Source organism: Mastomys coucha, unplaced genomic scaffold (assembly GCF_008632895.1).
Source record: "Mastomys coucha isolate ucsf_1 unplaced genomic scaffold, UCSF_Mcou_1 pScaffold8, whole genome shotgun sequence".
NCBI classification, from domain to species: domain Eukaryota; kingdom Metazoa; phylum Chordata; class Mammalia; order Rodentia; family Muridae; genus Mastomys; species Mastomys coucha.
Window position 1 is genome coordinate 51,463,088 of NW_022196914.1, and position 18,820 is coordinate 51,481,907.

Here is an 18,820-nt window from a genome sequence, read left to right on the forward strand (position 1 = left end):
TCCATCGAACTGAGTACAGGGTCCCCAGTGAAGGAGTTAGAGAAAGGACCAATGGAGTTGAGGGGTTTCCCTCCCCTTAGGACCAACAACAATATGAACTAAGTAGTACCCTCAGAGCTCCCAGGGTCTCAACCACCAACCAAGGACTGCACATGGTGGGTCTGATTGTTCTGGCAGCATTGTGTATAGTAGAGGATTGCAAATTCGATCATCAATAGGAGGAGAGGATCTTGGCCCTGTGAAGGTTCTGTGCCCCAGTGTAGGGGAATTCCAGGGCCAATAAGTGGGAGAGAGTGGGGTAGTGGGCTTGGGGAGAGGGGAGGCAACAGGGGTTTGTTCTTGTTTTTGTTTGTTTGTTTTTTTGGAGGGGAAACTGGGAAAGGAGAAATTTACATGTAAATAAGGAAAATATCTAAATATATATATATATATAATGACTTCATGAAATTCGCAGGCAAATGGATAGAACTTGAAAATATCCTGAGTGACATAACTCAGTCATAAAAGAACACACATAGTATATACTCACTGGTAAGTGGATACCAAAATTTGGGAATACTCAAGATTCAATTCACAGATCATATGAAACCCAAGAAAAAGGAAGGCTTCTTAGAAGGAGGAACAAAACACTCACAGGAGGAAATATGGAGACAAAATGTGTAGCAGAGATTGAAGGAAAGGCCATCCAGAGACTGCCCCACCTGGGAGTCCATCCCATTATATAAGTCACCAAACCTGGATGGGAGCCTGATATAGCTGTCTCCTGAGAGGCTCTGCCAGAGTCTGACAAATACAGAGGTGGATGCTTGCAGCAACCATTGGACTGAGCATGGAGTCCCTGATGGAGGAGTTGAAGAAGGGACTGAAGGAGCTGAGGGGGTTTGCAGCCCCATGGAGGGAGCAACAGTGTCAACTGGCCAGACATTCCGGAGCTCCTGGGGACTGGACCACCAACCAAAGAGTACACATGGAGAGACCCATGTTGAACATCAGTGGGAGGAGAGGCCCTTGGGCCTGAGGGTGTCTGATGCCCCAGTGTAGGGGAATGCCAGGGTGGGAAAATGGGAGTGGGTGGAGAGGAGCACCCTCATAAAGGGTAGGATGGGATAGGGGGTTTCTGAAGGGGAGATCTGGAAAGGGGAAAACATTTGAAGTGTAAATGAAGAAAATATTCTATAAAAAAAGAAACAAAATAAAATAAAATAAAGCATAGACACATCCCTAAGCCTGAGTTTTCTATTAAATTTATTATCTTATTCCATCAGTTAGTCCTTATTCACTTGCTATGTTAGTCATAGTATATTTATTCATTGTATATCAGAGGGAGTACACACACATACACACACACATACACACACACACACACACACACACACACATAACTTCACATGTTTTTGAAAAGTAGATTGGACAGAAGGAAGTACACCTGGACCATTACACTGGAAAAAAATAACCCAAGCATATTATAAAAATAATGGTGTTGGCTTTCATAAATGCTTGATATACTTTGGTGGTGTATTTATTTATGGGCCACTCTTTAAAAATAATACATTGACTATAAACGTTAATATGGGGAACTTAGCAGCTGATATGAACCAGAGAAAATGACTAGTGAGAAAAAGCTGAAGAAGACGGAAGTGGAATGAAAATAAAGTTAAAAGAAATGCATGACAGAGTTATATGCGTACAGCAACCACTCTATCCAAAACAATCAAATATAAGGTGATGCTGCACAGCAGCATGTGGGGGTGGAGTCAGGAGGATCAAAGTTCAAGGATAGCCATGGCTACATAGTGAGTTTGAAGCAAACCTGAGCCATATGAGACACTGTATCAAGAAAGAAAACAGAAAAAAAATAAAAATAAATAAAAATAAAAAAAAAAGAAAGAAAACAGAAATAGCATCTTTGTTTGGTAGCTTACAGTCCTAACTGGTGAAGAAGACATCCAGGGTAAAGCCCCAGCTGAGCCTGCACTCCTTTCTCCCCTCATCCTGTGCCACCTTCCCTAGCACGCCAGCCTCTAGACAGGACTTACCACCTACCCATCACAAACCTCTTTGTAAAATATCGGACATGAGAATATAAATATTCCTCAAACTTGAAGTTTGGGAACTAAGGTGTTTATTAAAAATTAAAAATTGATAGTAGGTAATTATAAAAATGAAATGTGCTAGGATGAGTAATATTAAAATGAATTATTAAGTATTTTAAATGGTATTTTATTTTTATATTTATAAGCTGTTCCTTTTTCAAGAATAGAAATTCTAATGACACACTATTAAATTTCTTAAATAAGGCCTTTGGATAAATTCAAGGCATGCAGTGAATCAAAAGTTTAATGATCAAAAGCTAAGAATTATTCTGCTCAACTAGGTACATGTGAAACAGAAACTATCAGGCAACATCTTGTTTTTAATTGTTCAATAAAATAAACATGTAAGCTCAAATACATCAGTAGATCCGGGGTATTTATAAGAAATGCAATCTAAAACTCTCATTAAAATGGAACAAAGCAAATCAGAAAAATTATGTCAGTAAGACTAAATTTTTTAAAAAAAACTCTATTTAGATTAATGTGAACATTCGTGGCGAGTGGTCAGAAACTTGAGAAAGTCTGCGCTAGATGGGAAGATGGTGTTACAAGTCTGACTCCTGTGACAAAGCTAAGATACTCAGGCAAGGCAGTTTAGCCAAGGACAATGAAAAACAAGTTTCATATGCTGCCTCTTCTTTTTAAATACATGCACGTGCGCACACATGTGTGTGCATGTGTATGTGTGTATGTATGTAGGTACCCATGGAGCCCAGAAGAGGGAATTGGATCCTCCTGAGCTGGAGTTACGGGTGTTGTAACATGCCAAAGACATTGGTGCCGGGAGCAGAGCTTGGGTCCTCTGCCAGAACCATGTCTCCAGTCTTCATATGCTTCTTTATGCAAAGGGCACAAACCAAATTCATAAAGACTTTATAAAAATGTGGTGGTTTTCTATAAACAAGAACCATGTACCATGCATTATGAACTATGCACTATAAACAACAGTGGATTTGTCTGGATTGACCAAACAATGAATATAGAAAGTGAAGTATGTTGATGATATCCATTATCCAGTCTCCATTACACTGATGATATACTGTATCCAAGGCCATCAACGACTCAATAAATACTAAGAGTTACAGTGCATACACAGATTGACAATCTAAAAGCAGTTATTAGTAGAGTCAAGAGAAGAATAGCCCTTCACTAAGATGCCCAAGTACACAATGATCTAAGCACATTTTAGCCTCTTAAAACAAGTGACAAAGTTACTGAGAACTGTTCAAATATCACGTCTACAAAACAACAAACAAACAAACAAAACCCAACAAAACAAAAAACAAGCGAGCAAGCAAACAAACAAATAAAAAAGTCCAGAAAGACAGACACAGCACCGGGCCTCCATAAATTTGCTCACCAAATGACTTACTATTGCTCAGAATATCTACAAACTCAGCTACAACAAATTAGCAACAAATTACAGAGAAAACAACCACATGATATTGGCACTGCTATTTAAATCAAACTCCATGGTGAAAGGAGCCAGACATGGAACTGGCAGAGGTTCTGAAGAAGCAGCGGCAATCCATAAAGCAACTTAATTTTCTTGTCATTTAAGAATTAAGCCACTTCCAGTTCACAAGGATCCTACCAGGTGTGCTAAATTGATGTCATTATGATCCATCAGGAAATACCCATGGAGACCTATAGCAACACTGAGCTGTTTTGTCAAACAGCTGTGTGTTTTAATTGATTTGTATTATTTAAAATAGGAAGAGTTAAAAGTCAGTTATCGGATGTTGTGTAAAAGAGATGCCTAAAGACTCTAGGGAGACTGAGTTCAGAAGAAGCCAATCACTGGCGCTTCACTGGAGCACTTACAATTCTTACTAGAGGAAGCACAATTAAATCATCAGCTATCATTATAAATCACCAAGGAGCACATGAAGCTTCCGTATTCAAGACCCCTGAGCCAATGACTTCCTGCACTGAAAGTCAAGAGGAATTTAGTCACTGAAGGTATCTAAAATATTTCTGTTGTTGAGTTTTATATACATGCTTTGTTTTAATCTTTGAGAAGCTTGTTATGGTAAGAAAATGAAACTTCCTGAAATTATCATCCTTTTGCACGTTTTAGGTAAGCCCAAGTATTCAAGCTGAAATCCTGGTATGTAGGTAAACAGTGTTTTACAAAGACTTCTGGTATTCTACTTCCTATAGATATTTAAGATAGTGCTTTTTTATTTTCATGTGTGTGTATGTGAGGTGCACATGCATGTAAACATTCATCTGGAAGCCAGGGGTTGATGTTGGGAATTAACCTCAATGGCTCATCATCGTCCTCAATGACAAGGTCTGTCAATCAAAAGTAGAGCTCACCTATATGACTAGTTGCACCAGAGAGCTTGCTCTGGAAATCCTGTCTGTTTTCATAGGCTAAAATCACAGGTGGGCTGCCACACCCATTAAATATTTGTATGAGTTCTGGGGATCAGAACTCTGGTCCTCATGCCTGTACAGCATACACTTTAAACAAAGCCATCTCTCCAGTCTCTTCACCTGGTTCTTGCACAGGACACGCAATGCAAGGAAGAAAAACAATAGTTCCATAGTTCCACTCATGCAGCATCCTTCACTGACTTGGACTCAGGCCCCTCAGGCACACAGAACCAGAAAACAAAGGGCTTCAAAATTCTTGGCTCCCAAATTTAAAGCATCCAGTTCAAGTGCTAGAAATAATCTATTTAAAAGTAGATAAGATATAGGTTGTGATTCATACATAACTCTCCTGCTTACTGTTAAGGATCAAGGCAGGGACTTGAAGAAAAGGCAATTCTGAACAGGCTATCACACAAAAGAGACTTATGTGCATGTGCTCATCCCTCACAAGCCCAAATGCACATGTTCATAAAATCATCCAACGTGATGGACTCCTTTGTGGTTTGGGAGCACGAAAATAGAAGTATGTCTTTAGCACGTTAGCTACAGAGCTGGAAATCATATAAAGAACCGTATCTCCCATCATGTATTCATCTCAGCAGTGTTAGGTAGAAATGACAGGAAGTCTGATTGGGCCTGAGGACCAAGGACAGCTCCAGGAGGATCCACTAGCCCAGTCATGTATTCCTTAGGTACAATGCCTACGGGCCATTTACCATTTAGGGACCCATGAAAATGTTTATATTACTTGTAAAAAGAAAAAACCTTTTAGGTGAAATTAAATATTTTGGCATAGAAGGTGAATATAGTCATCTCTATTACAACAGTTATAAAATTATAATTTTAATATTTTTGTGTGGGAAAAGGAGCCTGCAATAGTTTGTAACAGACTTTAGTGTATATCCTAAAAGTTTATAAACTAGAAATTTGGTCCCTTGTGTCGTAGTTTGGAGCCTGGTAGAAAGGTGGTTCCATTACCAGGATTTTAGGAATCACTTTCTTTGTGGCTGTGAGGTGATAAAGTCCCTAACAAACAATTCAATGGAAGAAGCACTTGTTTTGTCTCATAGCCTAAGAGGGTATGACAATGGTGGCAAAGGCATGACTCATAGGGTTGGGAATGCATGACTAGAACACCTCACATTTCAACAGGCAAGGAGCTGAGAGAGGGCACGCTGGTATTCAGCTGTATTTCTCCTATTTTCTTTTTGTTTTTTTCTTTTCATGGTTTTGGAGCTTTATTGTAGAAAACAGAGAGAGAGAGAGAGAGAGAGAGAGAGAGAGAGAGAGAGAGAGAGAGAGAGAGGAAGAAGAAGAAGAAGAAGAAGAAGAAGAAGAAGAAGAAGAAGAAGAAGAAGAAGAAGAAGAAGAAGAAGAAGAAGAAGAAGAGGAGGAGGAGGAGGAGGAGGAGAAGTAGAGGCCGGCCATTGCCACGTGGAGAGAGGAGAGAGGCACGAGAGATGAGAGTAAGAACAAGAGCTCTTAAGAGCTCTTTTTCCTACTTTCATTCTATTCAGTTTGGGACCCAAGTTCACCCACCCTCAGGGCAGGTCTTCCTACCTTAGCTAAAACTCTCTGTGAATATCTCTTAGAGGCACACCCAGACGCAAAGTCTCCTAGATGGTTCCAAATCCCATCAAGCTGACAAGACTAATCTTCGAAGACTGTGTCCTCTCAGAAGGTTTTGATGTAGTTTTCATGGGACAATAGTTAGCTCCCTTATAAATAACATGGAAAGAACAAAGCAAAGCTGGCCCTGAATCCTTCTGACTTTATTTTTTGGCATGTGATCTCTAATGCATGCATGTGTCTGTCTTCCTTTCTGATTTTCTGCCTTGCTGTTATGTTTTCAGGGGCATCCTCACCAGAGGCCAGATGGCGAACCATCTGCCTCCAAAATGGTGGTAACCCCAGGAAGTTTTGTTTTGTTTTCCAAAATAAAGTGCCCATGTTCAGATATTTCACTTTGGTACACAAAATGAACTAATACAGATTCCATAATGGTGAATATTCTATAGTCCTTAAATGTAAAAATGTTGAAGGAGAATGAGGGAAAGATGGAAAAGGAGTGAAGCAGCCTAGAGCAAAAAGAGATCTTGCAGTCCAAGCAATCAACTAAGGTACAAGGGTTTATTATCAACTATATGGGCAAGGAGAGGGGTGGGTCAAACCCTAAACTTAATCTAGTTTATTAATCAATTATTGTAGAAATTACTGAAATAACTATTTACCCTGAAGTAATTAATGCTGATTATTTTTACATAATGTATTTTCTTACATATCCTAGACAATGTTTAAAATATTCTATATATATTGATTAATTTAGTTTTCCTTCCAACTCTGTAGATTCTAGTATCATCTGTATAGGAAAATTAAACTAAGACACAAGGCGCTTCATAATTTGTGAAATGGCCTGCAACTTCAAGTACTAATACACACACACACACACACACACAGAAACACACACACAACATTTACCGTTTGCCAAAGCAACCAATCTTCTTTGGTAAATAACTGATTTAAAATTTGGACAGGACATGTATGACATTTATGTGCGACCTCTCATATCATAAGGCAAGAAAAGCATTAAAAAATATATAGGCTGTATCAACAATACTCAGGAGTTAAAGAGATGTTCTCTAGTAATAATAGTTGAACATCAAAAAAGACAGTCACTACCATGAACTGAAATACTAATATCTACTCACAGAAATTTAATAAAAAAATGCTTGGTGTCTTCTAGAGGCTGTTAAATTATCAACCCATCATCTGCAAAGCTAGAACAACAACAAAGAAGTAGATGTTTGCTGCCTTTTAGAAACAAAACAGACCTTAACTGACAAGAGTGGTGGGAGAAACTTTGTCATTACCGAAATAGTTCAACGACACAATTAAAACATCCCAACTATTGCAACCCTTAATGAGTTAATGATATAGGGTCATCAGTAGATGCTAATATCAAAAAAAAAAAAAAAAGAGCCACAATCAGGAATTATGTAATTCCTTATAAGACTAATCAAAAACACTTATGAAGTTTTTCTGTCCTCCCATTCAAGCGTAAATTTGATCAAAAATTAATATCTAATTACCAGCTCATAAAACATATAGAGAAGAACATACTAAACATCATAATGATGCAACCAGGAAAAATAATCAAGGCTGCAAAAAAACTTGCAGAATAAACAACCTGTTTCTTCAATAACAAAGCATGCCATGTAAAAGAGGAAGGAATGAAAATCTACAAAGACGTTATGTAGATTCATAAGGTTGTGATTTTGACCCTTATAAAGTGTAACTTGGATATTGATTCAAACCAACTCAAAAAATTAAAATGGTGCTTGCTTGCTTAATGTTACTATATTTTCCCCCAATTTTAGATGTAATTACAGACTCACATTACTCAGAGTTTTTAGTTTCTATTGTAAAATAATTGTATTTTTACTTGTAGCTGAAAGAAATGATAGAAAGGTATCTCTGCAACTTACTCAGTTTCTCCCAATAACAGCATCTTGCATAATCATAGTACCTTATCACAATGGAGATACTAAGTGAACAGAGTAGTAGAGTTCCCCAGGCCACATGTTACAACCTGCCCCAGCACCTGACAACTGCAAACCTGCTGTCAGATGACGGATTTTATCACTTCAAAGTGCTCTGCACTGTGTAGAAGAATATAAGTAGATTCTTATCTCTTGCCTTGAACAAAAATAAGCTCAAAAATGGATAAAAGACCTTAACACAAAACCTGAAACTCTGATACAACTAGAAGAAAAGACAGCGTATCCTACAAGACACAGACAAAAAGTAGGATTTCTAAATAGAGCTTCGGTCACTTAAGGAAAAAAAGGGCTAACAATTGACGAATGGTGCCTCCTGAAGATAAAAAGCCAAGGGAACTGACAATTAAGAATCAGACCGCACAGTCGGAGAACAACTTTACCAGTATCAAAGGGATGCATACGCATCTAAAATACACAAAGAACACAAAAGGCAAAGCATAAAAACACCAGCTTAATAAAAAAAAAAAAAATTGGTTATAGATCTGAACAGAGTTCTCGGAGGAAATAGAAATGTACATAGACATTTTAAAACACAGTCAATATCACTGGCCATCAGGAAAACACAAATTAGAGCTACTTTGCATTCCCTTCTCACACTAGCCAGAATGTACCATCAATAGCCAGGCCGTGGTGACACATGCCTTTAATCCCAGCACTTGGGAGGCTGAGGCAGGTGGATTTCTGAGTTTGTGGCCAGCCTTGTCTACAGAGTGAGTTCCAGGACAGCCAGGGCTACACAGAGAAACCCTGTCTCGAACCATCACCTCTACTCCCCCCCCTCCAAAAAAAACCCTCAAAAACCAAAAAAGAAATCAAAAGACAACAAATGCTGGCAAAGACGTGGAGAAAAAAGAATCTCCATTCGTTGTTGGTTGGAGTGTAAGCTGGTGCATTCCCTGAGGAAATCATCCTGGGGATTCCTCAAAAGTTTAGAAAACAGCTACATTATCCAGCATGGCATCCACAGAAAGAACCATGTAGCATGAAATATAAAAAAGTAGTCCATGCTATGGTGACAAGGAGACTCTCTGGCCTGGAGCTTCGAAATCTCTCCACCCAGCTGGCTAAGTTCCCATTGGCAGGTCGCTACCATGCCAGCCCCTCACTTCCAAATTCCTGTGGCTGGCTGGGGTGCCCCTCCACCGTGGTATCTTTTCTCTCTGGAACCCAGCTGAGTCACAGAGAGAAGGAAAACACCACACAAACTTAGTTCAGAATCAAAAGGCAACGCAAGCACTGGGAGAAGCAACTAGCATCCTAATTTGTAAGCCACTCTAAGTTAAATCCTCTGGTAGTGTATTCCAACAGATCCGCCACCAGAACTGGGGGTCTCTACTACCTAGATCTTGGTCCCATCGTTTTTTCCTGTCCAAACGGAAGTATCTTTCTTCTGCCTCCCCTCTTCCTCTTTCTGACTCGGAAGTCCCGCCTACTCCTTACCCAGTAATTGGTCCCCTGAAATCTTTATTCATAAGGGGAAGATTCTACTACAGGACCACCCCTGGGCATCCACTCTGTATCCTACCATAGAGATGCTTGCTCATCAACATTCATTAGTGCACTATTCACATCAGCTAGGAAAGAATAGCAGCCTAGATATCCATTAACTGACTATGTGGTATATAAACAAAATGAAATTTAGCTAGATGCACTGAAAGGTGAAATTTACAGATAAATGTATGAACTGGAGAAAAGTTAAACTGAGTGAGGTGACCCAGGCACAAACGCTACACATTCTCCCTTATGGGGAAACTAATTTTGAATCTAATTTCTGTGTTCAACTTAAAGGACCATAGAAGCTAGGAAAGTAGAAAGAGGCCACTGGATGGGGAGGGCCTTAAGGGAGGGAGGAGAGCACATATTTGATATGAAGTAAAGGTGGGGATACTGGGAATGGAAAGGTTTAAAGACAGGAGGGGGATAGCATGGGGGAAGTAAGGGGGCAGAAGAGAGGGTTTACCAAAAGGTAAGATGTATAAACATGTCATTAGGAAACCTACTCTTTTGTAACCCAATTAAAAATATAAATTAAGGAAACAGGCATATCCTGTATGGCTAGATGTTGCTGTTCCTAGAAATTATAAGCTATTAAACCCTTGTGCCAGGTATGGGACACCTCAGTGCACCATTGGGCAGGCCCTAGAGGGTCCAAAAACAATACAGCTCAGCTCTTCCTCTTGGTTGAGCACCAGAGGTAGATAAGGAGACTTTATTGCTTAAAGACATAACTTTGCTTGCAAGACAGAGAAATTAAGGCTGAAATGGGACTGGAAAGCTCCTCAATGCTGGCTAGGGTTTATATTGCCATGCAAACTTCCAGGAGAGAAGTTATCAGTATCCATATCCAGCCGAGACCCCTATGAGTGACAACACCAACTTCCAGGCAAGATACACGTGCTAGGGCCACAACGGCACGGGAGTTAAGAAGGTGAGCAGCTGTGTGCTATTTGAATTTCAAGTATGCCCACTCAAAAGAAGGAACCCATATACAGTACTGTAGACCTGGCCAAAAGTCAAAGACCATGGCTGAGAAGGGTATAGGACCTAGAGCGCAACCTACTATTGGATATGATATCAAACTGCCTACAAAAATATTTATGTTTACACTTATAAATTAGTCTGTGTTCAGTCTTGGTCAAAGAAGCTTCTATTTTCAGTGGGCAACAGTTAATGCAGAGACAGTTAATGTAGTCAATGTGTTGAAAACAAGCAAGACTTGAGTACGTAGTCCTAAACACTAAATGGGATAACTGTATCAACCTTACAAGGTCCAAATGAACATCACAGAAAGAATCTGAGAGTCAGAGGATGTGAAATAGTGTTGGACATGATATGGCTGTTGCACAGAAAAGCTCATAGCTGCTGTGGTTAGCCCGACAATACATGGTCAAAATTCTACCATAGGTAGAGAAGAGGTTCCCAAACAAGCTATAAGGAGTTGATGGTTTGTGTGTTGGGGTGATAGTCCACAGTGGTAGAGCCACTGGTGGACTGCTTTTCACTAAAATCCCTCCAAACCCATCTTCATGCAAGCAAGCTCAGTTAACTGTGGTGAGTCCCACATGTGCGCATGCTCCTATACACACACACATACACACACCATAAAATATACTTGGGAAGAAGGGATTGGTAGGAAGGTGGGAAGATGAAGGAGGTAAAAGAGGATAATGAGAGAGTTACTTTAATAAAAAAAACTGTGTGTGTGTGTGTGTATGTCTGAAATTATGAGAGAATACATAAATTTAGAAAAAAAATGGAAAAGAGAAAAATGTTATAGAAATAGAATGAAGCATTATGCAAACTTTGCAGACTGTCTTTTTTGCACTTGGTTTAATTATGTAGTGATTCATCCAGGTTGTTGAGTGTGTCATTAGTTGGCTCCTTTTGATTGCTGACTAGCTTTCCAGGGTAAGAATGTGCACACAATCTGTTTAAACATCCACCCACTGAAGGACACCCATCATGTTTCCATTTGAACACTGCTATAAATGCTTATGCAAAGCCCTGGGTTTTAAAGATGCATATTCAAATATTTATGGACTAGATAAAACAATGTCTAAAATCTATGTCAAAAAATTCCAAACTGGATAAGATACCAAAAAGTACAGACAAACAAATCAGGCTGAGGCCAGGCTCCATCTATGTGGCTAGAACATCTGATTATCACATGGGGGAACCTAGGTTTAACCATGAGTAACTAACTAACGAAATGGATAAATAAAGAAACAAGATCATCATGAGTTTATAAGTGTATATGCTATCATCTATACTTTTACATATGTTTAAAATACCCTAAAATACAGGAATAAAGGAAAAGGAAATAAAGAAATAAGATAAGGAAATAAAGAAAAACCTACTTATTTGACTATATATACCTCCACACACAAAATACCTTTAAGTAGAAATTGAAGGTTTGTTTTTTTCTTAAAATCTTGTGGCCTTAGCCTATGCTAAGATCACAGAGCTTCTTTGCCCTAAAACATAGAGTGCACATCTTCAGTGATGGTCACTGTCACAGTCACTCGTTGGTCAAGCAATCCCTCCAAACCATTTTCATGTAAGAAACCCCAATTAAATATAGTGAGTCTCACATATGTGTGTATGCTGCACGTGCACATGCTCCTGCACACAGACATGCAGACACGCAGACACACACACACACATACAGTACCACTAAGTACTGTTTAACTTTCTTTAGGAATTTTGTATTAGGCTGCAGGGTTGGACAAAGGCAGGTGAGGGATCAGCATAATCAGATGGATGAGATTCATGAGTGTCTTGTCTTCAAAAGAGAGGGTTCATGTCTGACATGAACAAGCCCTTATCATCAGGACAAATGCTAAGAGAACAGACGTGTGATTACTGAAGATGAAGAGCAACAAACTCTACGAGCACAATCAGGCCTGGAGAAGAAGTGAAATGCATTTGATATTATGCAAAGGCTGCTTTTGTTTTTAAGGCACTCTGGAGGGCAGGACATTATTACAGTGCTCAGTCTGCAAGCTAATGATTCTTTAGTGTAATTCTGCAAAGCGATGACTACTATTTGGTGAGACCAATATTCGATCAGCTTATTCTCCTCTAGGGTTGTATCGTGCCCACCCACTCTATCCCACTGCAAACACCTTGTTTTCCTCAGCACATAAACTCTTAAAATAAAATGCACATCTATTCTCCCAAAGATCTCAAACCAAGGAAAAGATAAACACCAATGTGTTGGCCAATTTGGGATTAAGAACCAAGATTTTCAAAAGAAATACATATAATGACTTTCAAATGTCAAATGGTGTCCATGGCTACAAATGAGTTTTTCTTGCTGTCTGGACTTTGTTAAGTGTCCCTAAAGCTTAAATGAAGATTTTACTGAAGTCTTATGAGAAGTTATTTAAACTGCCCACCATCAAAATCCCAATAAAAGAATTTCTGAAAGTCTACCTATATTTTATAGTTGGGCATATAAAATATTTATTAAGTGAGCCCCATGTTAGAAATAACATTGCTAACTATAATCAGATTTGATGTGTAACATGGCACACTATGACAAATGGGGAAAGGGGGTATTCATGTGTCTATACATTTAAATAGATTAGACAGTTCTTTAAAAGAGTGGATATACTTGTTCATTATATTGTGTAAACATGTTTGATATTCCATAAATAGAAAGAACTCTATTGGTAATACTGGGTTAAGAAACAAAAGTACAGTTGTGAATTCAAATTCCATTCCTATGTCACGAGCTAGAACAGAGACACATGGAATTGAAACACAAAATTAAACAAATACCTGGAAGTATGACTAGGTTGGCACAGAGCCATTAATGAGAAAAAGGCAAAGGATAGGAACAGAAACAGAAGCATAATTAAGAAGGAGCAGGTAGTTAAAGTTGAGATCAGTGGTGCACACCTTTAACTGCAGCAGTCAGGAGGCAGAGGCAAGATGTCTGTGAGTTTGATACAAGCCTAGTCAACAGTGAGTTCTAGGCCAGACAGGACTATATAGTGAGACCTTGTATTAAAAAAATGCTAAAATTAAAGATATCCACATTTTGCATATGATCTTCTTGTATCCCTTGCCATCTTCACTGATACTTAAAACCAAACATTTTCTCTGTCCTGTGGCTTCTGACTCAATGGTATAAATTTCTAGAGGTGTGCTGTCATTAACAATACGAGTTGAAACAGCAGTCACTTGGAATTCTTAAAATTAATAGCCATCAGTTTTCATTAAACAAGATGACCTTGCTTAAAAAACAACACTGTGGCTTTTTTTAATTGTTATGATTATTTGTGTGAGAGTGTAGACACACATCATGATACGCATGTGACGATCAGCATTGGACTTGGAGGAGTTGGCTCTCTCCATCTTTCATGGTCTGGGGATCAAACTCACATTGCCAGGCTTGTACAATAAGCACTTATACACAGAGCCAGCTCATCAGCCCTATACAGCTGCTTTGCATACATATCAAATTACTTTAGTCACAGTAATCACTCATGTACCTGGTCTAGATCTACAGAACCAGGTTGCAGGGGGAGCTAGCTGATGCAGTCTGAAAGAAAAGAATTCAATGGAAGAGTATATAGAAAATATCCAGACAGAAGGGAGAAAGCATTAAGCCTAGAAAGAGTTTCAAAGCAAGTGACATAAGTGACAGTTATAGAGAAACAAAGAGCCATGTTTTGCAAAAGCTGCAGAGTGGAATAAAAGATGAATTTTAGAAAGCAGGAGGGTGTCAGGGAGTGGCCGCCATGGCACACAGGCATTTAGGTGGTGCCCTGTAAGCACTGGCAGAGCAGTTGCAGGGCTGATCAGAGAGAGATGAATAAGTGATGCTTAAGAAGGCATGACAAAGAAAGAGAGGCAGAGAGGATGGCAGCAGGCAGCTAGGGATGTGAAGCTCTGCTCATGGAGCCAGGGGACATCCCAGGTTAGTCTGGGAGACAACAGTGCAAAGGAAAGGCATAAACGGAGGGCAGCGTGAAAGGCACAAACGGAGGGCAGCGTGAAAGGCAGTCAGTCCAAGCTTCGCCCTCAGCTAAAAATCTACAAAATGGTCGTCTGCAGCCACATTAGAGAATTACTTTCATTGACAGGTAAGTAAACTTTACTTATAGGTGCATTTGCAAAAGAAAATGTAATGAATATATAATGAAATCCACATAAGGTTATAGTTTAATGGCTGATAAAGCCATTTTAAAGGAAGCTTTTATTAAGCTAAATGGAGACTAGGAGAAATAGTTTTGATAGAAGTAAAAATTATTTATGTTCATGATGTTTGCAAAGTGACGAGTATTTTTAAATTTCTAAAATAATTAACTACCATTTTAGTAAGGCAGTAATAATGGCATGATTGGCAGGCCTGTTTTCTATACTTTTGCAAATTTGCTTTTTACGTCTCATTTTGTAGATCTATTTTCATCTTTTGAATATTGCAAATCTATCACTAATTAAGAGTTCACATTTTCTTTTGCAAATGTACCTACAAGTAAAGCTGTGAAGTAATTATAGACAATATGAATGGAAGTGCCTACTTCCCTAGGAGAATCAGGCTACACAGGGAGACCTTGTATCAAGAAAAATGTGAGCATTTAAAGCCATACAGTTTTGTATAGGATCTTTCTACACCGATTATTATTTTCCTCAACACTTAGAAGCAAACATTTTCTCTACCAAAGGTATATATTTCTGAGCATTTTGTATCTGTGTGCACGCTGTGTGCATGTGTAGTTCGTTGATTCATAGCTCTAGAATCTGCCTGTCTCCACTGAAACACTGCAGTTCAGAACTCTGGGGGGCTCAACCCCAAGTGTTCATGCTTGCACATGAGGCACTTCATTAACTGAGCCTTCCTTCAGCTCACTTGCCTTCATTAACTGAGCCTTCCTTCAGCTCACTTGCTTGCAGGCTGAATTGCTCTCTTTTTCTTTCTTTCTTTCTTTCTTTCTTTCTTTCTTTCTTTCTTTCTTACTTTCTTTCTTTCTTACTTTCTTTCCTTTGTTCTCTCTTCCTTCCTTCCCTCCCTTTTTTCTTTTTGAGAGGGATCTCACTGTTGTAACCCTTGCCGGCCTCAAACTTACTGAGGTCCTTTAGCCTTCCTGGGTGCTGGAAGCTCCTATTTCTTAATGTATGTGCCAACTTAGAGTCTGTTTCTGCATATAAAGCAAACTTTTGTTTGGCACCTAGTATACACTAAGTACTGTGCTGATCCTGGGCATACAATGAAGAGGAAAAGGGAGAACCAGACATGGTCTGCTCACAGGGAACGTACAACAGTTTTTTGAAAAACAGATCATTCAAATATAAAATTCAAAATTATAATAAGCCCCATGAAAGAAAATTATAGGGTGTTATGCAAGCTTATAATACAAAGAGTAAACCACAATGTTTTAAAAGACACTTGTCATTGAGTTGAAGTCTCTAAGGATGTGCAGGACTGAAATGGAAAGAAGCAGTTGGGAGAACTAGATGACAGAGTGAGCAGAGGTAAGGAGCTGCATCCGTAAGAGGGAAAGACTCTGACCTGCTGGGTGATGGTGTCCCACGGTCCCTGGAGCAGCCGAGGCTTATAGCATTCATGGACTCTTTCCCATATATCCTCCAGAGCCAGTGGTCTCCCATCTGTGAAAGCACAGGCAAAGCTATGTTAGTGATCCGTGTGACACGATGGCGCTTGTTGCTGCTCTAAAGCACTGAGTGTCTTGACTTCCAGGAAAATCTCTTATTTCAGATGTATACACCTGATATACACACTTACATATCAGACTTCTGTATAAATTACTATGTTCTTCCTGAGGGAAAATTAAACATTTAAGCTGTTCTCCTTTGTATTCACAGTAACTAGGATTTCTCTTATTTTTATTACCTTTAGAATTTTACAAATTAAACAAAAGGCAACCATGTTTCAGAGAGAAACAACAGATACAAGCCTAAGGGCAAGTCCATGAAACAGACTCTCTGGTTCCCAGAGGTCTGGTATGGATGCTGCTGGAGAATTCATGATTTCTCTGTCTTCGAAGCAGAGACCACACCCAGATATTTCCACTCTCCTGCTGATGAACAATGATGTTTAAATCATTCTGCTGGGCCTCAAGGAGATGAGAAGGAAAGAGAACATCGTTTCTTATAGTAAGTAGTTTACCATTTACTGGGGAAACTATGACAAGTACATTAATATCTTAAAATACTAAATAGAAAGCAGCCGGTACCAGAGGAAGCCTAGTGTTGGAGACTGCAGAGGATGGAGACACTGGCACATAGCATTGGGGATGAGTGGGGGATGGAATACATGCTGTGGAGAAACCAACCGAGCAGCTAGCATGGTGGGAATAGCAGAGACTGTAGTGAGAATCCTTCCCTTTTCCTCACTTCTCTCTCTACACCTGGTGCCCACTCAAAGTGTCTTATGAAGACCACCATGGTACTTCAAATGCACACAGCTAAGAGGAAAAATAGAGAGATAGTTACAAAGATTTTCTAAACAAACTCCTGGAAGGGTGTCCAAATGCAAGAATCTACTGTTGTTCTGTCCACTTGCAGCAGTAAGTCCTCAAGACAACACACAGGTCTTTCCCTTGGGCAAATGTCCAATTTTGCCTCAGGAGGATACATCATATATTGGATTACTGGGCTCAAAGAACTGCAGTATAACCTAGGGAAATACTCTTCTCCAAACAGTAGCCATCGCTGTCGTTTACAGACTTGAGAGTCCAAGAAGTGAGGCTTAGAGTTTGACTGGAGTTTAACCACGGCGGGCAGTTGCTCTCTGTGTGCAGCTCAGGTACTTTCCTCTACAAATCTTTGTTTTCTGAATTTCAGTTACTTTTCCTATACATGCAGTAAAATAATCCTTTCAGGATTTTCTTCCCACGAGGCATTCATAAGTGAGCTTTCTCAGGACTGTGTCAGGAACACAGGAAATGCTCACTAAGTACTCCCAGCTCCCAGCCTCTACTCAGTACTCAGTCCTTCCCAGAGCTAAGGATCCAGGCTGTACTCAGTCCTTCCCAAAGCTAAGGATCCAGGCTGTACTCAGTCCTTCCCAAAGCTAAGAATCCATGCTGCCCTGCTATTTCTCAGACTAAGTCCCCAGACTCCCACGCCACACAAAGTGCATTTGATGCAGTAATGTGCTAATGGCATAAGCAGGGCATTTCTCATGTCTGACCCAAAAAGTTGAACTTTCCCTCAACCTTTATTTTCAATAAATAGCACTGAAATATTTTGATACATTTTCAATAACTATCTTCATCTTGGCATTTATCTGGCAGCAGGAGACCATTATCTTGTGATAAATAGTTTTATTCCACTGACATTTCCATGTCTGTAAAATGAACAAGATTTATTCATCCAATTAACATTTGAATGTCATGTTTAGCTACAAGTTGAAAACAAGCTGCCTTCAATATCTGTGTTACATTGTTTTCTGAACACATTTACAGAGTAGGCCAAACTCTGCTCTGAAGATAAGCACTATACATCTTCAAAACACGTGTGTGTTGATTCTGAAGAGGTAAATAAGATCCAATGTCCTGCAGCGTCGCAGAGAAAGCTCACTAATGACATTACAAAAGACAACGTGCTTTCAAATAATGTTTACATATCCAAACGAGGGAGATTTAGTAGGAGGATGATAAGTTGAGCACACTAGGGTCACTAATGTTAGAGATAAGGTGACTAACACCCTGGTGAAAACTCTCTAAGATGATGTTGTCAGCTCACCCCTGTGATGGAATCAGAACCTGGCTTCAAGACTCATAATCCAGTGCTCTTCTTAAGCCACGCTTTCTCTGAGGACAGAAACACTGAATGCTTTATGTATATGTACTAAAATTCATATGATTATTAAAATACATAGACAGAGATGTATATAAAATAATACATAAATAATGCATTCCTTATCACCAAACTTTTCATACGTAGAGAAGAAAGCTGAGTTTTAATATCTGCTAACAAATAATAACTTTAATTTTATTCCTTAAAATAATCAATAACCTAAGCATAATTTGCTTATTGCCACTGTCAAAAGCCTGCCTACTCAGCTGGAAGTGTTTATACAAGAATAGTAATGAGCAGCCTAGTGACAATATCAGGAAATGTTACAGGATTTCTATCCAATGTGATACTAGAATTGAGGGCTAGTGCTTTTTCAGACCACATTAAACTTTAGAATACAGGGTTTAAATGGCTATGGTCAACTTAAAAAAGCAATCACAGAGGTTAAAACAAAGCTCAAAACAAACAAAAAGGATTGCAATTTTATTTATCTCAAAAATGCATGTAATTAAA

At 39.2% G+C, this 18,820-nt stretch overlaps 1 protein-coding gene across 7 annotated transcripts in view; it reads right to left on the reverse strand.

Annotated features, from left to right (window-relative positions):
* Atg10 (autophagy related 10) overlaps positions 1-18,820 on the reverse strand; it is a 277,555-nt gene that overhangs the window by 67,747 nt on the left and 190,988 nt on the right. For all 7 annotated transcript variants that reach the window (XM_031360618.1, XM_031360617.1, XM_031360620.1 and 4 more), the window contains one exon: positions 16,056-16,153. In XM_031360618.1, coding sequence (XP_031216478.1) covers positions 16,056-16,153 — 98 coding nt within the window. The remainder of the gene's footprint in view (positions 1-16,055; positions 16,154-18,820) is intronic.